The sequence below is a fragment of the Anopheles merus genome, chromosome 3L, assembly GCF_017562075.2.
Source record: "Anopheles merus strain MAF chromosome 3L, AmerM5.1, whole genome shotgun sequence".
Lineage (NCBI taxonomy): Eukaryota > Metazoa > Arthropoda > Insecta > Diptera > Culicidae > Anopheles > Anopheles merus.
In genome coordinates this window covers 38,775,471-38,793,044 of record NC_054085.1, presented here as the reverse complement: position 1 = coordinate 38,793,044, position 17,574 = coordinate 38,775,471, and the positions used below count along the sequence as shown (strand labels likewise).

The 17,574-nt window shown below is 49.1% G+C and overlaps 1 protein-coding gene across 6 annotated transcripts; it reads right to left on the bottom strand.

The window, feature by feature from the left end:
- Positions 1–298: 298 nt before the first annotated feature.
- LOC121598808 (hemicentin-1) lies at positions 299–16,163 on the bottom strand. Of its 6 annotated transcripts, none has more exons than XM_041926092.1 (20): positions 15,872–16,163; positions 11,647–12,016; positions 8,816–9,139; positions 8,570–8,737; positions 8,345–8,503; positions 8,191–8,267; positions 8,023–8,121; positions 7,795–7,954; positions 7,366–7,656; positions 6,474–7,291; positions 6,280–6,409; positions 5,961–6,215; positions 5,625–5,885; positions 5,395–5,535; positions 4,407–4,464; positions 3,289–3,416; positions 2,624–2,911; positions 2,131–2,225; positions 1,116–1,925; positions 299–1,015 (listed from the first exon to the last, which is right to left on the bottom strand). In XM_041926092.1, the coding sequence occupies exons 2-20, from the start codon at positions 11,708–11,710 to the stop codon at positions 314–316; spliced, it is 5,028 nt and encodes a 1,675-aa protein (XP_041782026.1). In that variant the 5' UTR covers positions 11,711–12,016; positions 15,872–16,163; the 3' UTR covers positions 299–313. The 6 variants fall into 6 exon arrangements, with proteins under 6 accessions (XP_041782026.1, XP_041782028.1, XP_041782029.1 ...); XM_041926094.1 differs by having other exon boundaries at positions 15,930–16,163; XM_041926095.1 differs by lacking the exon at positions 15,872–16,163 and adding an exon at positions 14,609–15,806.
- Positions 16,164–17,574: the final 1,411 nt, after the last annotated feature.

Sequence of the window (17,574 nt, the reverse complement as noted above, 5' to 3'; positions counted from 1 at the left end):
TCGCGTTGGCGCACATCAAACGGTCAAAACCCCGACAAACGCATAACACGCATAGGGAAGGTATCAGTGTTCTTGTGGACATACCTTGTCCGCCAGCAGGTTGTTAATTCGAAAAAAAAAGATGATGCTTCAACGTACCTTGTATCAGTATACCCACCTGCAAGGAATTTCTTTTAGTACATTAGTAAATTAGTACAATTAGTACAACAAAAGCGACACACACACACACACAGACACAGAACAAAAGCGATGCCAACTACCGGGACTTGCCATTTTGAAGTCAGAGAAGATGGTGAGATGGTTTGTGGTTGTTTTATTTGATTGCAAATTTGTCATTATTACACATATTAACCGACTTTCTGTTAGTGGTAGTTATTATTGCTGTAGTACTCGTTGGCACGGGAGTTATGGGTTTAAAGGCTACGGTGCTAGTGTCGTACGGAAAGTGTGACGCCGCACGATGGCGATGCTGTTGCTGCTGCTGTTGCTGTTGATGTTGGTGCTGCTGTTCCTGTTGCTGTTGGTCGTAGTATTCGTTCTCGCTATCGTTCTCGTGAAGCATGCCGGTATGATGGGAATGGTGATGGTGGTGGTTCAGTGTGCTGCTGCTGCCGCTGGTGCCATTGCTCTGCCCATTGCGCTGCCCGCTGCCGCCACGGTAGTCGCGCAGCGTTTTCGAGCTGATCGAGTGCGACTTGATCTTGAGATCGCGCACCGTTGCCTCGACCGTCTGCGACGACTGGAAATTAAAGCTATGATGTTTCTGTAAAGGCAGCTTGATGTGGCGCCGGCTGTTCGTGCTGCTCGAGGATGACGATGACGGGGTGGTCGTGCTGGGTGTGGAGCCGGTGGCCAGCAGGGCGGGCGGTACGGGCGGGGCGCCACTCTTGCGCAGCAGCTGGTTGATCTTGGCCTGCTGCTCGCGACTATCCACCGGGAACAGTTCGCGCGGGATCACTATCCGCGTCTGGTGCTGCGTTATCTCCAGGTAGTGGTTATCGCGCGGCACTGGATACTGTTGCCGTTGGCGTTGGTTATTTGTTAAAGAAGAGCACACAAACACGCGTGAAGGTTAGTAGAGAGGCTCACACTTCGATTAGTACAGCAATACTTACGTCAGCGATGCCCCTGTGACCCTCCGAGCCCGATTCCGTGTCCGAGTGTAGCCGGAGCGACGATTCGTGTCCCCCCTTGTTGCCGAACGGAAGGTTCATGTAGATCGGATCGAGCCGGCTGCTACTGCCGCCATTGCCACCGTACGCTTTCAGTCCATGGCCGCCGCCGCCGCCGCCGCCACCACCACCGCCCGGGTGTGCCTTCGAAACGAGCGAGTTGGTCGAGGCGTACTTGCGATGTCGTGGCGCCGGAATTGGCTTGATGCAATCGTAGTAGCTGTTCGAGACGGCACTGTTCGAGCGACTGCTTCCTCCCTTTCGGCCCGGCTTCTTCAAGCTGATGCGATACCGTTCCTGGTGGGGACCTTCCAGAATGAGCGGCTTCCCGGGCGGTACCAGCGCGGTCGGTGCCGTCGTCTCGTGGATCTGTATCGAATCGGTGAGGTTCTCGTACAGTGGTGTCACCGTTTCCAGATCGATCAGCTTCTTCTCCGCGGACCGTTTCATGGACCGTGTGCCACCGATGGTGAAGCTGTGCGAGGAGAGCGTATCGCTGTTGTCCAGCGAGGCCAGCTTCCGTTCGGCGGATTTACACGAATCGTCCAGACTCGGCGGCTCACCGGACGACGGTGGCGGGGCCGGAAGCCCGGAGTGCTGGAGGGTGGGATGGAGGGGCGCCTGCAGGCCACCCTTCTGACAGTCCTTCTGGTAGTTGATGTAGTTGTACGGATGCGTCGGGAAGCAGGACGGGGTGAGCGTTTTGTTATGATGCTTCAGCGATGGTGCGAGGTTAGTTTTACACAGCATAGCCTGACACACACACGCAGACACACACGCAGACACACGCAACAATATGAAGTTTGTTAGCAGATGAAAAGATTTGTTCAAAGGAAACAATAACAAGCACGTTAATTAACCTCGAAATGGCGCGCATTAATTGATAGGCCATGGATTAAACATTTCGAGGTTAAGTAAACAAACGTTGCTGCATGCGATTCGCTTCAACCGCGCTTACCTTCTTCGGCGGTGTTTGCAATCCATGGAACGGAAGGTTTTCATATTCTCCTGGTTCGATCTGGGATCCGCCAGCAGTCGATGATTCTCCAGTAACTGTTGTTACTCCCAAGATGCGCGCAAGTTGAAAAGAAAAACAATCGAAAAATGGGGATGCGTTAGTTGCGTCTCAAAAACCCATTAACAGAGTGAGAGAGTGTAAAAGTGTGTTTCTGTGTTTGTGTGTCTGATCGGTTTGTATTCTGAGTGTTCCATATATCATCTTCGATGTGTTCTCCTCGTTTCAACCAACCCCCACTGGTTGGGGGTAAATCCATACTGTAGCTCCATCTTCGAGACACGAACGCCGGAGCGAGAGAGCGAAAGCGCACGATCGGCAAAAGCGACACAAAAACCAAAAAAACAAGAAGCTAAAAGAAGCTAAAAATACACAAAAAAAAACAGCCGGAAGGAAAACAAAAATGTGTTTTTTCCAGCGATTCAGTGTTCCATACCTCCGCCTACCGCCGTACCAGCTTCCGGTACATTTGCATTTCCACCATCGACCCCAACCCGTGCCGCACCGGGTCCTGCCTGTTCTGGGGCCGTAGCGGACGCGGCACAATCGGCTGTCGTTGGTAGTGCGTTGGTGGTGGTGGCACCGGTGGCAGTTGCGTTGTCAGCCGTTGCTGCTGTTGGTGTTGTTGGTGTTGTTGGTGGTGCTGCTGCTGCTGATGGGGTGGACGTGGGGGGCGATGGGTCTTCGGTGGGTATGGTTTGAGGCTTTTTAACATACGTAATAACTGAACACGTAAATAAACATTCCAGAAACGCAACGCGTGGGATGGGTAAGCCGTTCAGCGACAAATGCAACAACAGGTTGTTTTTTAAGAAACGTAAAACCAGCATAAAACATTGTGAAAAATGAAAAAAAGCAAACAAAAGCATATGATGAAAACAAAAACACATGAAAACGCATGACAAACGAGCTGATAAGGTCAGGTGGTCAGGAATGAAAGAAGAGAGAAAAACGAGGTCACACGAGGAATCAAGTTAAAAGGAAGGGAAGGGAAATACGGCACACGGGAAAATTGGGAAGGGCAAACAAACACTCGCACACAGGAAACAAAAGAGGAAAATGGGAAAGAAAATTATAAAACAAATACTCAAGCGACTGTACCATTGCTCGTGGAGATGCGCAACAAATCGATACTGTTACGTTTTTCGAAAAACCGTCGAATGCGCCACCGGAGTGACTGATCGTAGTGCCGGATGTTCTCGGAAGCATCCGTCTCCCGTTGCAGACACCTTGATGAAGTGTGGGGGTGGAAGATGGAGCATTAGAAGAAGAAGAAGAAGAAAAAAACAGAACCAAACGTAATGCATTTCCGAGACGAAATTGTTCCATCCGGCAATGGGAACTATGACCCTAGCCGGAACCAACAGGCCTTGGGTTGGTTGGTACCAACTGCTACTACCCCCAAAGATGGTAGTCTAACTACAGGAACTAATGAAGCTTGTTCCATCACCAATGCATCTTCCAATTTCATTAGATATAATTGGGTTTCAAAGGCAGCATTCTTCCTCGTTTAGTATAGTTCAAGTTCTAAACATTATTTTACAACTTCTTATAATGATGATAATATAATACTTTTAGTCCATCCATTGAATACATCTTCAGCATCTTCAGCTCTACGAGTCAAATGTTGTTAATCTTCCATACTAATCCCCAAAACGGAAAGATATAATCCTCTCTCAGCTATCGTCTTATTTGCTGATGAGTCATTCGAAAGCAAATAATGTTCCCTTAACAATTTCCACCACATGGCACCGATTTTACTCCACCAACTCCAACTCAAATGGTACAAAATTAATAATAATCTACAAAATAATAACTACAAGTTAACTACTTTCAGCAAAGGAATTGGATAGTGGGACGGAGATGGAATTTGGAATGTTAGCTCGTACTTTTAGGTGATGTTATGGCTGCAGCAATGATCCTTTCTCCACAGTGTCTCGTCCATGATTAGCGGTCCTAATTCTTACACCAAGCCCAACGTGTACAACATATACAAGACTGCTAAGGATTTACTTTATATCCGTATGCGTATGACGGCCAGCCGAATTGTTAGTATAAACGAGGACACACACACACCACAAGTTACTACAAACTACTTTACCCAAGGAAAAACTAACCGCAACCACGATTACCGAAACCAAAAACTCAAAAAACCAAGCGGAAAAGCGATACCAATGCGATACCAAAAGTACGTGTGTTGTTGAAAAGTCCAATCTTACCTGCGATCTTTCATAAATGAGAATTCGGCATCTTCGATTTCTTCCATGTGCATAGAAGCTATTAGTGAGAGGCGCACGCACGTAAACGAGGTTTGAAAGTTTTAGTAAGAAAGAACGTTAACAAACATTAAAAAAATATCCAGAAAAACGGGGATGAAACAATACACATGAAAGAAGGGGACAGAAGGAACGCATTGCGGTGTACGCGATGCGAAAAACAAGCAGCGGCTGCTTTTGCTTCGCGTATGGATGAACAATGATGCGTTGGTAGGTTAGCAACAGAAAAAAAAACGAATGGTTTTGAAGGAAAAACGGCTTAAAAATTCACGACAATCAGTGAGATTAAAGTATACAGTACAGCCAGAAGAATACGTGTACCAAAAACAAATGACAAAAGAGCCAAAAAGAAAACTGGTGAAAAAAACTTCTTACACTAACACAGACTAGTGGAACATGAGTTGATAGAGAACAAAGCACAAAATGAGTATCAATTGCTATGGAAATACGACTGTTATCAAAATGATCCAAACATCCAGAGTAAAGGTAATGAAAATGAGTTTTCGAATCAAATAGTCAGTCAAAAGGAATATTGTACATCGATCGCTTGTTTCTGAAGCATGTCCTTAATGCAGTTCCCTTTGAATGACTTGTTTGATCCGATCGCTCATACGTGTGGTAGATCAATCAATTGCTTGGAAGCATTTCTTCGCTTCGCTTCATCGTCGAAGAAATCCATCCCATTGATCCTACCACACTTGAGACATTATTAAGATAAAACGGAAAAGTAAGCCCTATTACAATCGCAATTTTTGAATTACAACGGAAAGAGAAAACCCATAAAACAAAAACGAAAAAAAACCAAGCCGTACTACCTGTTCACATTCGTTGCCGTTTGTGTTTTTTTTAATTGTTTTTTCTTCTCTATTGCTTTCGCTAACAATTGTGGAACCTGTTTCATGTGGCTGTAACAGATTGAAAGAACACTTACACTTCTCCTGTCGCCTCTTCCTTCGGCAGATGCAAATGATGATGATGCAGACGAGTATAACCGCAAGCAGCAGGGCGGCCACGGCACCGATCAGAATGTACGGTGTCAGTACGTCCCCTTTCAGCCACCAAGCAACGTATCCTTCAAACATACATAAATACCGGAACATGTCGTAAAGTGTCCTGTGCATTCTGACCGCATTCACCGCGTCCCAGCGCACTACTACTCACCAGCAACCTCAATCTCGCACGGCGTTCCCATGCCAACGTTGTTGCTAGCGACGCACACGTAAATGCGCATCGCCGACACGGCATCGTCGAGCGTTAGGTAGCTCTCGTATGGGTCACTCTTGATGCGGTGGCTCTGCAAGCTGTCGTTAGCGTACTTGACGCTCCACTCGAACTCGGACTCACGCGGACTGCCCGTCGCAACGCAGATCAGCACATCCTCGTCCTCGACCTCCTTCCGCATGATTTGACATGTGGGTTTATCTGGCAATCGAATGTGAAGTAGAGCATCCATTAGCATTCTGTTATCTATTCGCCATGATCCCTCACTTCACTCACAATGGATATCAATGTATGCGTCCGTTGAATGGTTGCCATGCTTGTTAAACGCGGTACAGGTGTACTTGCCGGCATCGGAACGCTCCAGCACATCGTCCACTATGAGTGCACTGCCCTTGGCAATGGTCTCTCCGTTCCGCGTCCAGTAAAACGCCGGCTCAGGGTAGGCCCGCGAAGAGCACACAATTTTCGGCGGAATCTTACCTTCCTCCACCGAGATTGTTGTGCTCGAGAGGCTCGTGTTCTCTGGTGGATCTAAAAATAAGAGTGGAAATTCTATTGTAGCTCCGCCCGAATGCGATCAAAACACATTACTCACATTCAACTCCAAAATACGTTGTACTGCGGACGCCCGGTCCAGCAGAGTTGTTGGTGGACACACAAGAGTAGTTCGAGCTGTCCTTAATGCGATCCAGTATACCATTCGGCCAAGCGGACATGTTGAAATGCTGAACATCAAACGTTAGAGTTAGAAACAGTCCCTTCCGACCCCACCATCGATCCAATCCTTACCAGCACAGAGTATGCACTCTCAAAGTCACCCGTTGCCGGTTCCGCTGGGAGATACGTGTTGGTAATGTAGTACCGCTCGTCACTCTCGTCGATTCCAATTCCATCCTTAAACCACGAAATGCTGCACGACGGTATGCATTCCACCCGGCAAGACAGCGACATATTGCCCGTCGAAAACAGGGCACCCGTGTAGGGTTGCAGCTTTTGAATGAATGCCGGAGGTGCGTGCACTTCCAGATTCACCTCGGCCGGGTAGCCCTCTCCGCCTTCGTTGTACGCAAAGCAGGAGAACGTCGTGCGCGAGTCCAGCCCCACTGGATCAACCGTCCAGGAAGGTGTGACCACGTCCAGCACCGGCTTTCCTCCGCGCAGCCAACGATAGCGGGTAGCTGCCGGATTTCCTCGATCCTCAATCGAGCAGTTAAACGTCACACTGCGCCGCTTGATCGCGATGTACGGGTAGTGCACCATGGACGCATTGCCCGGCTCGTAGTAAACATCCAGCGGGTTCTCCTCGCTTACATCGCCCCAGCCGGCTGCATTGAAGCCTTCGCACGAGTAATTGCCAATAAACTCACGCCCAACGTTCTGCAGTAACATCTTGCTCGGATCAACCTCGCACAGGTTCTCGTCCGTACCGAGCGTTTCCTCCTCACACTCGGGCAGCTCCTTCAGGAACTCGCCGTCCAGGAACCAGCGCACCTTGGTCAGGAGCATCGGATTCCCGTCCACAATATTGCACAGCAGCGTTATGTTCGCCTGATCATTCTCAATCACCGGCGCTTCCGGATCCATCGTTAACATCACCGTCGGTTTATCTGCAAAAGGGAACAAATGCTCCAATTAGCACCAGTTTCCGATGTCTTCTCACACAACTTCATGAGCAACGTACATATAACATCAACATAAACTTCATTATCAGACACATCGAACCCGATCGAGTTCGAAAGCTCGCAGGTGTAGGCACCGATGTCGTGCCGTGTTGAGTTCTTTATCAGCAGTGCCGTCTGCTCCGGGTTGCCGCCCTCGTAACGCACGCTGTTCAGCTTGATCTCCTGACTGTTCCGGTACCACTTGACGCTCTCGAGTGAGGCCGGGTTTGCTTCGTAGTCACAAAAGATCAGGAAATCTTGCGTCTCGTTGACGGTTATGTTTTCCGGCTTCACGGACACCACGGGTGGATCTGCGATCATGATGGTGATGACGGAACACGTAAAAGGACGCACACGTGAGCACGGGATGAAGCGCGAAAAGTGGATGAAAACGATCATTAGTAACACATTGGTTGGAAAGAAGGGGTAGCCTTTCGTATGACACTTACACATCACTTCCAGCGTAAGGGTGTCGTGCAGGGGCCGGTCCATATCCTCACGCATCACAATGTTGTCGGCTTCGCAGCGCATAGACGCACCATTTTCAAAGCGCGTCGCAGTAAAGATCATCTGACTGATCGTTTCAAATGTTCCATCATTTTGAAGATACTGCAAAGAGAATACATTAGCACTAAACATGCCTTTGCCTTGTCACATTGCCGCTTTTCATCACTCACTGTTTTGGTATTAATTGAAGTCATCTCGCTGGATTCCTCCGTAATGAGCTTAGATGAGTTGTACCAGGTCATATTAGCTGCTGGTCTTGCTCCGCTGACCTGCGCAAAGAAAACAACGTTCGTAAATTATCTTTTCAACATCTTGTCCCATCATCTTCTCGTACTTACCTGACACTGAAGCAAAACCTTTGTCCCTTGAACCGTGTGATGTTCGACACCGGATAAGTTTATCTTGGTGGGTCGTACTGGGGTAGAGTAGAAACACATGTCATTAGCATGCTGTGAATTTACTCTGCTCTGAACGCTAATAATGCCCACTTACCTTGCAGATCGATGTGGAACTGGTTGTCAACGGACAGCTTGAGATCCTTCATCTCAACGCGACAGTTGTACGTAGCGCCCAGCTCCTGCCGGGACAGCGTGAGCGACAACGTCGACTTCACCGTGTACAGTCCATTGTGTTCCTCGACAACCAAGTTATCTGAAAGACGCGCAACTCGCGGTGAGTTAACGATATAAGCCGCTTACGAAGTGATGCAACACCTACCTCGAACAACCCGCCCAGATCGATGCCAGCTTATCACAGGCTCTGGACGGGCACCGTATACCTCGCAAACGACCTGCAGGTCCTGGCCCTCGCGCATCGGTCCAATGTGCGAACCATTTTTAATACTATTTCTATTGCCATCCTGGAGCGTGATGACCGATGGCACCGCTGAAATCAAACGCAAAATAGACCCCCGTCGGTAAAACAACAGAGGCTTGTACAGCGCGAAAGCCACCCACTACTTACCATTAACGTTTAAAGCAACGCTATATGCGCCCGAGTTCTCGCACAGCTCCGACGGCTCGAGAAACGTGGTCTCGCATAGATATGTATCTTCGTCCGCTATCTCGACGCTGCGGAAAATCAGCCGGCTCGTTTGCGCCTCGTGCGACAGCGACAGCCGGTCGTTGTAGCTGCCCTCGACTTTGGCCACCTCGCCATCACCGGACACGACCGCTATCCGCTCGGTTCCCTTGAACCATTTCAGCGAGTGCAGCTCGCCGCAGGTCGCTATATCGATCGGGCAGGCAAGCTCTACCTTTTCGCCCCTTAAAACGGATATTTTTTCATCTGCGAAAAGAGCGCAAAGAGAGTGTGATAGGATGGGAGCACATTATCAATATCAGTTTCTAAAATCAGGCAACAATAAACTAATAAACATCGCTTGGGGAGCTCGGGGTTTTTAGAGGGGCTATGTTTATCGTCTGAGCTTTTAAGTTCTCAGATAACACAAGGCGCACGTCTTGTGCGGGAGCCAAAATAGTGTACTTCAGCGAATACTTCAGCGGGCAATGCCGTAGGGCAATAACCGAGACTACGCTGGACACGCTCGTCTGAGGATCAGCCGTACCGTCCTGCATAATAATATCACGTCAAGTGGAGCCGGTAACCAAACACACGCGTTACCCACACACACACACACACACACACACACACAGAGCTACAAACAGACTCCTCCAAGCTTACAGCGCCACTCTTCAAAAGCATCACCAGGAGGATGTCAAAAATTATGCCACCGCCGACATTCGGTTTGGTAATACGAAACCTGTTAGTCTCAGCGACCTGTCAACATTGTTGGCGTACGGCGGTGGCGCTGGTTTCGCTTTCGTCAACAGTGTTGGGTGTGGGTGTGAGTTGCTTTATTCGCTGCTAGCATGACAGGGGGAGGAGACAGAAAGACATACAAGCCCGCGAACGTGATTAAGGCTCCTTCTCGTGGGCAGGCCCGGGCCACGTCGGAGCACCTGTGCTGCAAGGTATGGAAATATTGGACCGGATGGAGGTAGAAAAGGGCGAAGCTAATGGTAATAGCAGCAGCAGACCGCCCCGTTCCTGACAGACCTGTCAAGAGCATACTTCGTTTTTCTCACATCACCTCCAGCAGCTGACGTTAGGGAAGGATATCAACATCACGTACATGCTCCCCTCTGCCAGGACGGGAGAGTTTTGCTAGCAATAGTCCAAACAAAAACACACTCACACATCCTGTGAAACTTCCTGCGCCTCCGCGGAACTCTTGCATTTGTGTGTGAGTGTGCCAAGCCAACTTTGGGCGAATTATTCAGCGCCGGATAAACCTAACGCCTGCCGGTGATTAAAGTCCTTCTCGGTACGGTCTCCGGAAGCATTGAAACGGGCGCAGGGGAAAACTTCAAAGCGGAAGCTACAACCCGTACCACCCGTATCAGCGGGAAAACAAAAGGGAAAGCTTCAGTTTCGGTGGAAAGTATGTTTTTCCCGGGGGGAGAATAGTAATGCGTGTGTGTGTGTGTGTGTGTTCCCATTTCAAGTTCCCATTCCATACAGTGTGGGAGGCATAATTTATTAGCACACATATCTGCATCTCGTCGGTATGCGCGCATGGAGCAATTGTCACAAGACCTCGGTTCTCATGCGCTGAATACCGCCGCCGTGTGCCGGAAATCAATGTGTGCCCTTCCGAGAAGCGTTTGTTTGCTGGTCGCTTACAGGTTGTGATCTTCCTACTGGCTGCTTTACTCATGCATTAGTTTTGCTCACATCCCGCCATATCATCGAAGAAGGGCAAACGCTTCCGGAACCATCTGCCCGCTGCTCGAAACTGATCCAGCGCGACCGGTCGGCTGATTTAAGCCAGCGACAAAGACAATACAATGATGGGAGCTTTTCCAAATCGCGCTCCCACCCCTCTACAGGGTGTAGTTTTTCTTTTCTTTTGTGCAGCTGTGTGTTTGTCTGTATAGTACTAGCTCCTCGTTAAGACGTGCTGGCGCGTTGGGTCACGCAAAAGCGTCGCCCAAGTTCCCACAGTTTCATTAGCATTAGCAACAAGCGAGCAAACCCCTGGCAAAGAACCCCATCGGTGGAAGAGCGTCAAGCATTTATGCTCCACTGATCACCCCCCCGGCAGCTCGTTTCAGCTCAATTTTCCCCCCGCTTTGGGGTAACACTATTAAGACCACCGAGACCGACCGACCGTAGTGGTGGTACCAAATAGAAGCCAACTGTCTCGATTGCACCTTGCAACACCGGGGAGGCCCACGAGCCCGATTGGCCCCCTGACATTAGTTTTTCATGCTTCTGTCTATGGCTTTTTGTTGTTTTCTCTCCTCTCCCTCGCTATTTTCCACGACACCTTTTACTGCCACAGTTCAAATAATTAACTACCGGTGTCCGTCCACCCTCTCAATGAGTGAGGGGAAAAAAGGGAAAAAAGGACTCGTACGCGCTGAACTGGTCCCGTGGGTGCTTTAGGCCCTTTTTAGGCCGGGGAAAAGGGCACCGTGTTGTAAACAGGTTGTAGCAACACACCGAAAATAAAACACCGTAGGGGTGAATAATGCGATGTTCATAACTGTTCATTGCCCAGCGGAGTGCTTTGCTGATGGGAACTGGGCACACAAACTCCAACTTCCGCTGGTGCGTGGATTTTTGGTAAGTTTTACTAACTGCTTTAAATGACCTTTTATCTCATCGACATTTTGTAATACAGAGAGAGAGAGATTTTTTGGATGCTTAATTTTATGGAAAAGGAATGAATGAAAAGGGGGAAACGCTATGTTAAACACTAATTAAATCAGCCCGTAACGTTTACTCACCTTGACAAGATGTATTGCTAATGTGCAGGAGTATCCATAAACTCACTATAACAATACTATTCATATCTACCAACTATTCAAATTCAAATATTTAATCTATAACAAATAAATACATCTATGCGCGCGAGACCGTGCTTGCGCCAGCGGGTTGTTTTTTTTTTCCGCAACACTATTGTTTCTGCACGCGCGTCAAAAAGATTAGCGATGATTAGTATTGCTGTTGATGTTGCAGTTGTTGCTGCAGTGGTGATCGTAGTCGTAGTGGCAATCGTAGTAGTAGTGGTGGTTGTAGTTGCTGCGCTCGTCGTCGTAATTGTAGCAGTAGTTTGTCATGCCTAAAAATAAGCAGCCGTGAGCAGCGACCGACGAGCTGCAAAATGAAGCGGGGGGGAAAGCCGCAACGGACGGACGGACGGAGAGGACAGAAAATAAATAAATTATCACAAATCGGTTCGCATAACGATCGCCCCAAAAGCGAAATGGATGTTTTGATTCGGCCCGTGGCAAGTGGAAAACCCAATCTCAAGGATAATGCGGTCAGAGAAGAAGGGATTATAACGGGAAAACGGGAAGTGGAGGGAAGGGGGAGGGGTGACATGACAAATCGAATGAAATATATTCCGTTCCGAAAAGGATAATGTTCTGATGGATGCATTGAGATTGTGTTCTCGGCTCTCGGTTTCGGTGCTGCTCTCCTTGCAGTGTGATTTTCCTTTCTCATTTCTCATTCGCTTCGTGCTTTCTCATCACTGCTGCTTCTCACGTGCTCTCTCTCTCACGCGCGCACACACCCGATACGCGTAGAACCTTTTGCATGCGCTCGGTTCGCATGCTTCGGGAACAAATTACAATTAAATAGTACAATAAAGAACAGCAAAAAACCACACGAACACACACAGCCACACAGTTTGAATCCTCTCAAACACACACACGTATTTTCCACACTCTTTTATTCCCCCCTCTTTTCCTCTCCAACTCTCTTTACCGCGCTTCGCAATGAAAAATCTGCCCGAATCGTTCGCTCTCTCGCGCGCGCTTGGGAAAACTCCGTGTACCCGCATACGGAGCACACAGCACAGCACTGGCTCCCAATTTTCACCCAATTTTCTAGCGACGCAAACACACGCGACCTCGCCACACACTCACACACGCCAGTATACACACACACGCACGCTCGTTAGGAAAATTCTTCGCCTGTTTTCCACCGCATCTCCGCACACGAACCTGGACGGCTGAGCAAGCGGATTCGAACTATTCGTTTGGTAGCGCCCCAGCTGCGCTTCAGCTTTGGTTCGGTCACTGGAAGCTTGAATTTTCCACTCAATTTTGCACTTGCGGTTACGATAGGTCGTGCTCGGAATTGATAGCTTCATCCCCAAAACGATATCTTTCATCCTGTCAGCTGCTCTTTTGAAAGCAACAACATTCCAACAACTCCTGGTTCAAACCGCATTGTGCTGTGCGTCCGCATCTGTGGGCAGGATTGCATCCCCATAAGTCACCGTAATGTGTCACTCTCGTCCTAAACACAACAACGAAAGCAACCGCACACACACACACACTTCCGCTATGTGGCCGTACGACGTGCTCCGAAAGGTCCGAGATCATATTTCCACTGGCCTACATCACAAAAAGCCGGACTCTCTTGAGGACTCGCCTGGTGCCCGTATCGGCAGGTGAAGCCTGATGCCAGGGAACACCCACCTCGTCCGACCAGTAGCCCTCCTCCTCAACCCCTTCGGCTGGATTCGTTCGTTCGTATTCTTCGATTGCGCGTTGTGCCGCGTGTGTGCTGTGCCGTGGACAGTTGTACGGTTTCCTCGACACGACTGCGGAGGCCACCAGGAGGCCACAAAACACCAGGAATTTCTTTGACCTTACACACATACGCGCAACACACACGTACACTGCTCACCCACACACTCACGCACCAAGAGATGCAAAGCGCAAAGAGAGAAGGAGAGAGAGAGTACGATATTCACCTGTCCGTTTATGCTCTCTATGTTTCTCTCCGATTGTCCGAGTGAAATTAGACACTTGTTCTGGCTTTGGTAATATTATCGCCGTTTTGGTTGAGAACTTTGCTACTAATCGTTGAACATTAGTGTGATTTACTGAGGTAGGGTGGGCAGAAGGACGGGTTTCTGGGGAGCGCGGGCACGACATGTAAATGACATCAGGCTGTATTCGGCTTGTTAGTGTAGTGCTGTTGGTGGTGAGGACGGCGCGCTGGTGTTAGTAGTAGACGTTGTTTTTCTTTCCCTTCTTCGGCTGTCACGCGTTTGACAGCATCAAATCAGGTCCGCAACATACATTTGTGACATTTCTTGTTTAAAAAAAAAGAAACATCATAAAAATACATCTTCTACAGTCGACAGACGACTGTGGTCACTGAACCTCCTTTCACGCAGCCATCGGACGCACATTCGCCGAACGGTACGCGCGTAACGAATTTTCATCTGCTCGATCACCAAAAATAGAAGAAATCAAACGTGAAAACGCTTCCCAAAACGTCACCAATGCACTTTGGCCCCACGAACCCACGCCGACCCGTCCGACGGGGATGCTGCAAAGGCTTAATCCTGCGCCGCAGCGAATCGGAAACCGATTTTTCAATCCAGACATGTCTGATTTTCCTATTCGCATTTCCCTTCGGACAAACGATCCGGCCTCCCGCCCACCCCCACACGGATGATTATTCACCACTTGCTTGGATTGTCTAAATATAACAGCGCACGCATCCACCACCAAACACAAACCGTCCTTCGGCAGTGTGGCAGCAGGACCGTGTCCACTGTGCCGTCGCCGCGAGTTGTTGAGCTCATCGTCGTTTCCGTTTGTTGTTTTTTTTTTGTGCTTCTGGTCCACACACACACACACACACACACACACATACACACATGGTGCGGTGAAAAAGAAAATTTCTATTTATACTGTATGTCGCCAGCGCGGCTTGCCTCACCAGCGCTAAATCGGTTGATGAGTGTATTTTATTTTCCCTCCCGGCGCCGCTCGGTAGCAGCGCCACCCATTTGCTTGATTCGCAACGGTACACAAGATCGAACTGTTGAGATGAAGCTGTGCGGTGCGTGCGTGCTGCGGCTGTTTGTTTTAGCATGTCCTGCTTCGATCACTCGAGACATCACTCCTCTCTCTCTTTCTCTTTCTCTTTACAGGAGATTGAATTGAATCTTTAGCACGAGGAAATTGCAACACCTTGCAGGCAATCAAACACGCCAAAAGCGTCATAATCGAGCCGAGCAACAAAAAAAAACACACAATAATCCTCCGCCTCCTCTCCTCCAGCCTTTCTGGAGAAATGCAAATCCGCTCCACATCCGATTCAATCACGTCGAATTTCCTTCAACCTCCCTCCTCGCCGGGCGGTAACGGATTTTGCCGATGGAAATCACCTTCTTCCCGGCGCCTTTTTTTTCTCCGACGCCGCACAAGAGCTACGCATCGCATTCCAGAACCCTCGAGGGTAAAGAAATGCGGGCCAGACAGAGGTTTTCCAGCCTTCGCTCCCGCCTCTGCTGCTGATCCTCTGCTGGCGAAAAGGTTTTTCTTGCCAAATTCGCGTGCAAAAAGCTGTATGGCAGAGGGTTTGGAAGAGACGATGGTGGTGGTGGTGGTTGTAGTGGATTGAGAATAAAATCAGCATTCCCTTCACCTCACTGGCACTGACACACTAAACGTTCGCACGCTCTCTCTCTCTCTCTCTATCACACACATTACTCTCTCGCTCTCTCGGAAAAGTCGCTACGCTCATTTTCCCAATTTTCTCACGCGCTCTGGCCCGTCTGTTTGTGTGTCCCTGGTGTGGATATGTTTGTGTCCCTGTGTGTGTGTGTGTTTTGTAGTCCTGTCGCGCCATGGGAGCACGGAATTGAGATAAAATCAATTTTCAGCTCCCTATCTCCAAGATCTCCATGCTCGGTATTGATTTTATGAGCATCAAAAATTCACACACGACCTCACTGGTGTGCGCTGGTTTGCATGAATTGTGCTGTTTGCTAGTCCTGGCCCCAAGGACCTGGCCATTTTTCACGCTTGTATAACGGGGCACGTTTGTTCGCATATCTTTGCTTTAATTTCCACACTGCGAAAGGAAAATCACACTTGTATACACACACGCGCGCTCACACCAACCAGCCACAATATTCCACCTTCAGAACAATCCTTTTTCTTCTTCCTCTTCTGTAGCGCCTTACTTTTCACTTACTTATTCACAGAACATTTTCGTGCAATTAGATAAAAAGAAAACGCACGCCCGCACTCACACTCCTCCGCCCGCTTTCGTTTCCCGTGGTTCACAACCCACACCGAGTCTGGCGTTCGCAGACCCACACTGTAATCCCAGCAGTAGCTCTAGCAGTAGCAGCAACAACAACAGCAGCAGTGTAGGCCGTGGCCTGCTGCATGTATATTTTACTTTCGTTTTAATCGACTGTTGAAAATAAACTGAAAACGCACGCACCAAAGGTCCGAGTCGAGTCGTACCGCTTCGGAGCTCGGTGGTGTGTGCTCGCTCTTCCCCCGCTGCTTTTGCGGAGAACGTGAGAACGATGTGGAGAGCGCAACCCCCGTGAGAATGGCACCAGCAATTGGGGGAGAAATGGTGTCCAAGGAAAAAGCGGTGCGAATAAGATAGTAGGAGGGCGCGCGCGTGTGGAAAATCATGCTTCAATGAGCACCGCACACAGTTTCGCTCTCTTTTGTTCTCGGTGCTGCTCTATCGCACCTGGACAGTGAGCAATGCGAAGGGTGTAGCAGGTCCATTCGGTGACTGTATAAATAAAACATGATTATGTAAATATGCGACTTATTTAATAATATAAAAAATAAAGCGCGAGATCATCGGGATCTTTTCAATTTCATCCCAAGTACCTTCAATGTCCTGCTATTGCGAATACAACAAAATAATTTCCCTTTTTGTTCAAAACCCGTTACAAAGCCCCATAGTGCGTTCGATGCTGAAACATAGCGTGAGCAGCGCATCCCCTCAGCCCGTGAGCGTGAGATGGAGACGCTTCGGTTCTCTCAGCCAGTTCGCTCCCCTCATTACAGGTGGCAGCGCGCGCAAGAACAGCCGAAAAACGGTTCGTCGGTTGTGTGTTTTATTTTGTCTTGTGTCGGCGCACTCTTGTGCTCTTGTTGCGTTCGTTTGTTGTTTTTGCTGTTCGTGTTGGCGCCGTTCCCCGCTCCCGCGTATGCTGTTTTGTGTGCCGTTTTGCCTCCTATCGACCGAGTCGGGCGGTCACGCGGAGTTCATCGGTCGCTAGGCAGGATCGAGGGTAGCACGCAAAAAGGACGCCCGAACAGGACGAACGGGACGAGCTGGCCCGCCTGACACGCTGATCGACTGACGGGCGAACGGTTCGAAGGACGAAAGGTGTGGTAAAGACACAATAAATAAAAGTCCAAACTGGAATGTCATCGACTCTGAGCGATTGGGTGCATTGGGCGACGGTGGCGCTTCGGGACGGACGTGCTAACGTCGGTTCATTCGATTCCGACCGCTTGAAAGGATATTGAACAATGTACGTCGAACTCTCTTCTCATCCCAGCCATCAACCGCACACAATGGCAGCAATTGTTGCTGGTAATCATGCTCGAGACTGCGAAGCTAGCGCTGCTCATTAAGCATCCTATTGGAAAAGGAAATAGAAACAACAGAATTGCTACGCTTCGGTTCGCTTTATTACACATTTTACCTGGGTGCGATTATCGCGTGGGAAGATTCTGGAATCCTTCCAACCGTAACAGTGACCCGCTGACGTAGCTCGAGCGTCCGCCCGAGCTGGACACTTCATACCGAACTTAGCCAATCGGGGTGGGGAGTGTGTTGGAAGGAATGAAGCGCACATAAAAGAAACCAACCGACTCTGCGGTACGAACGCGCGCCTTTTTTCTGCCTGGATGAGC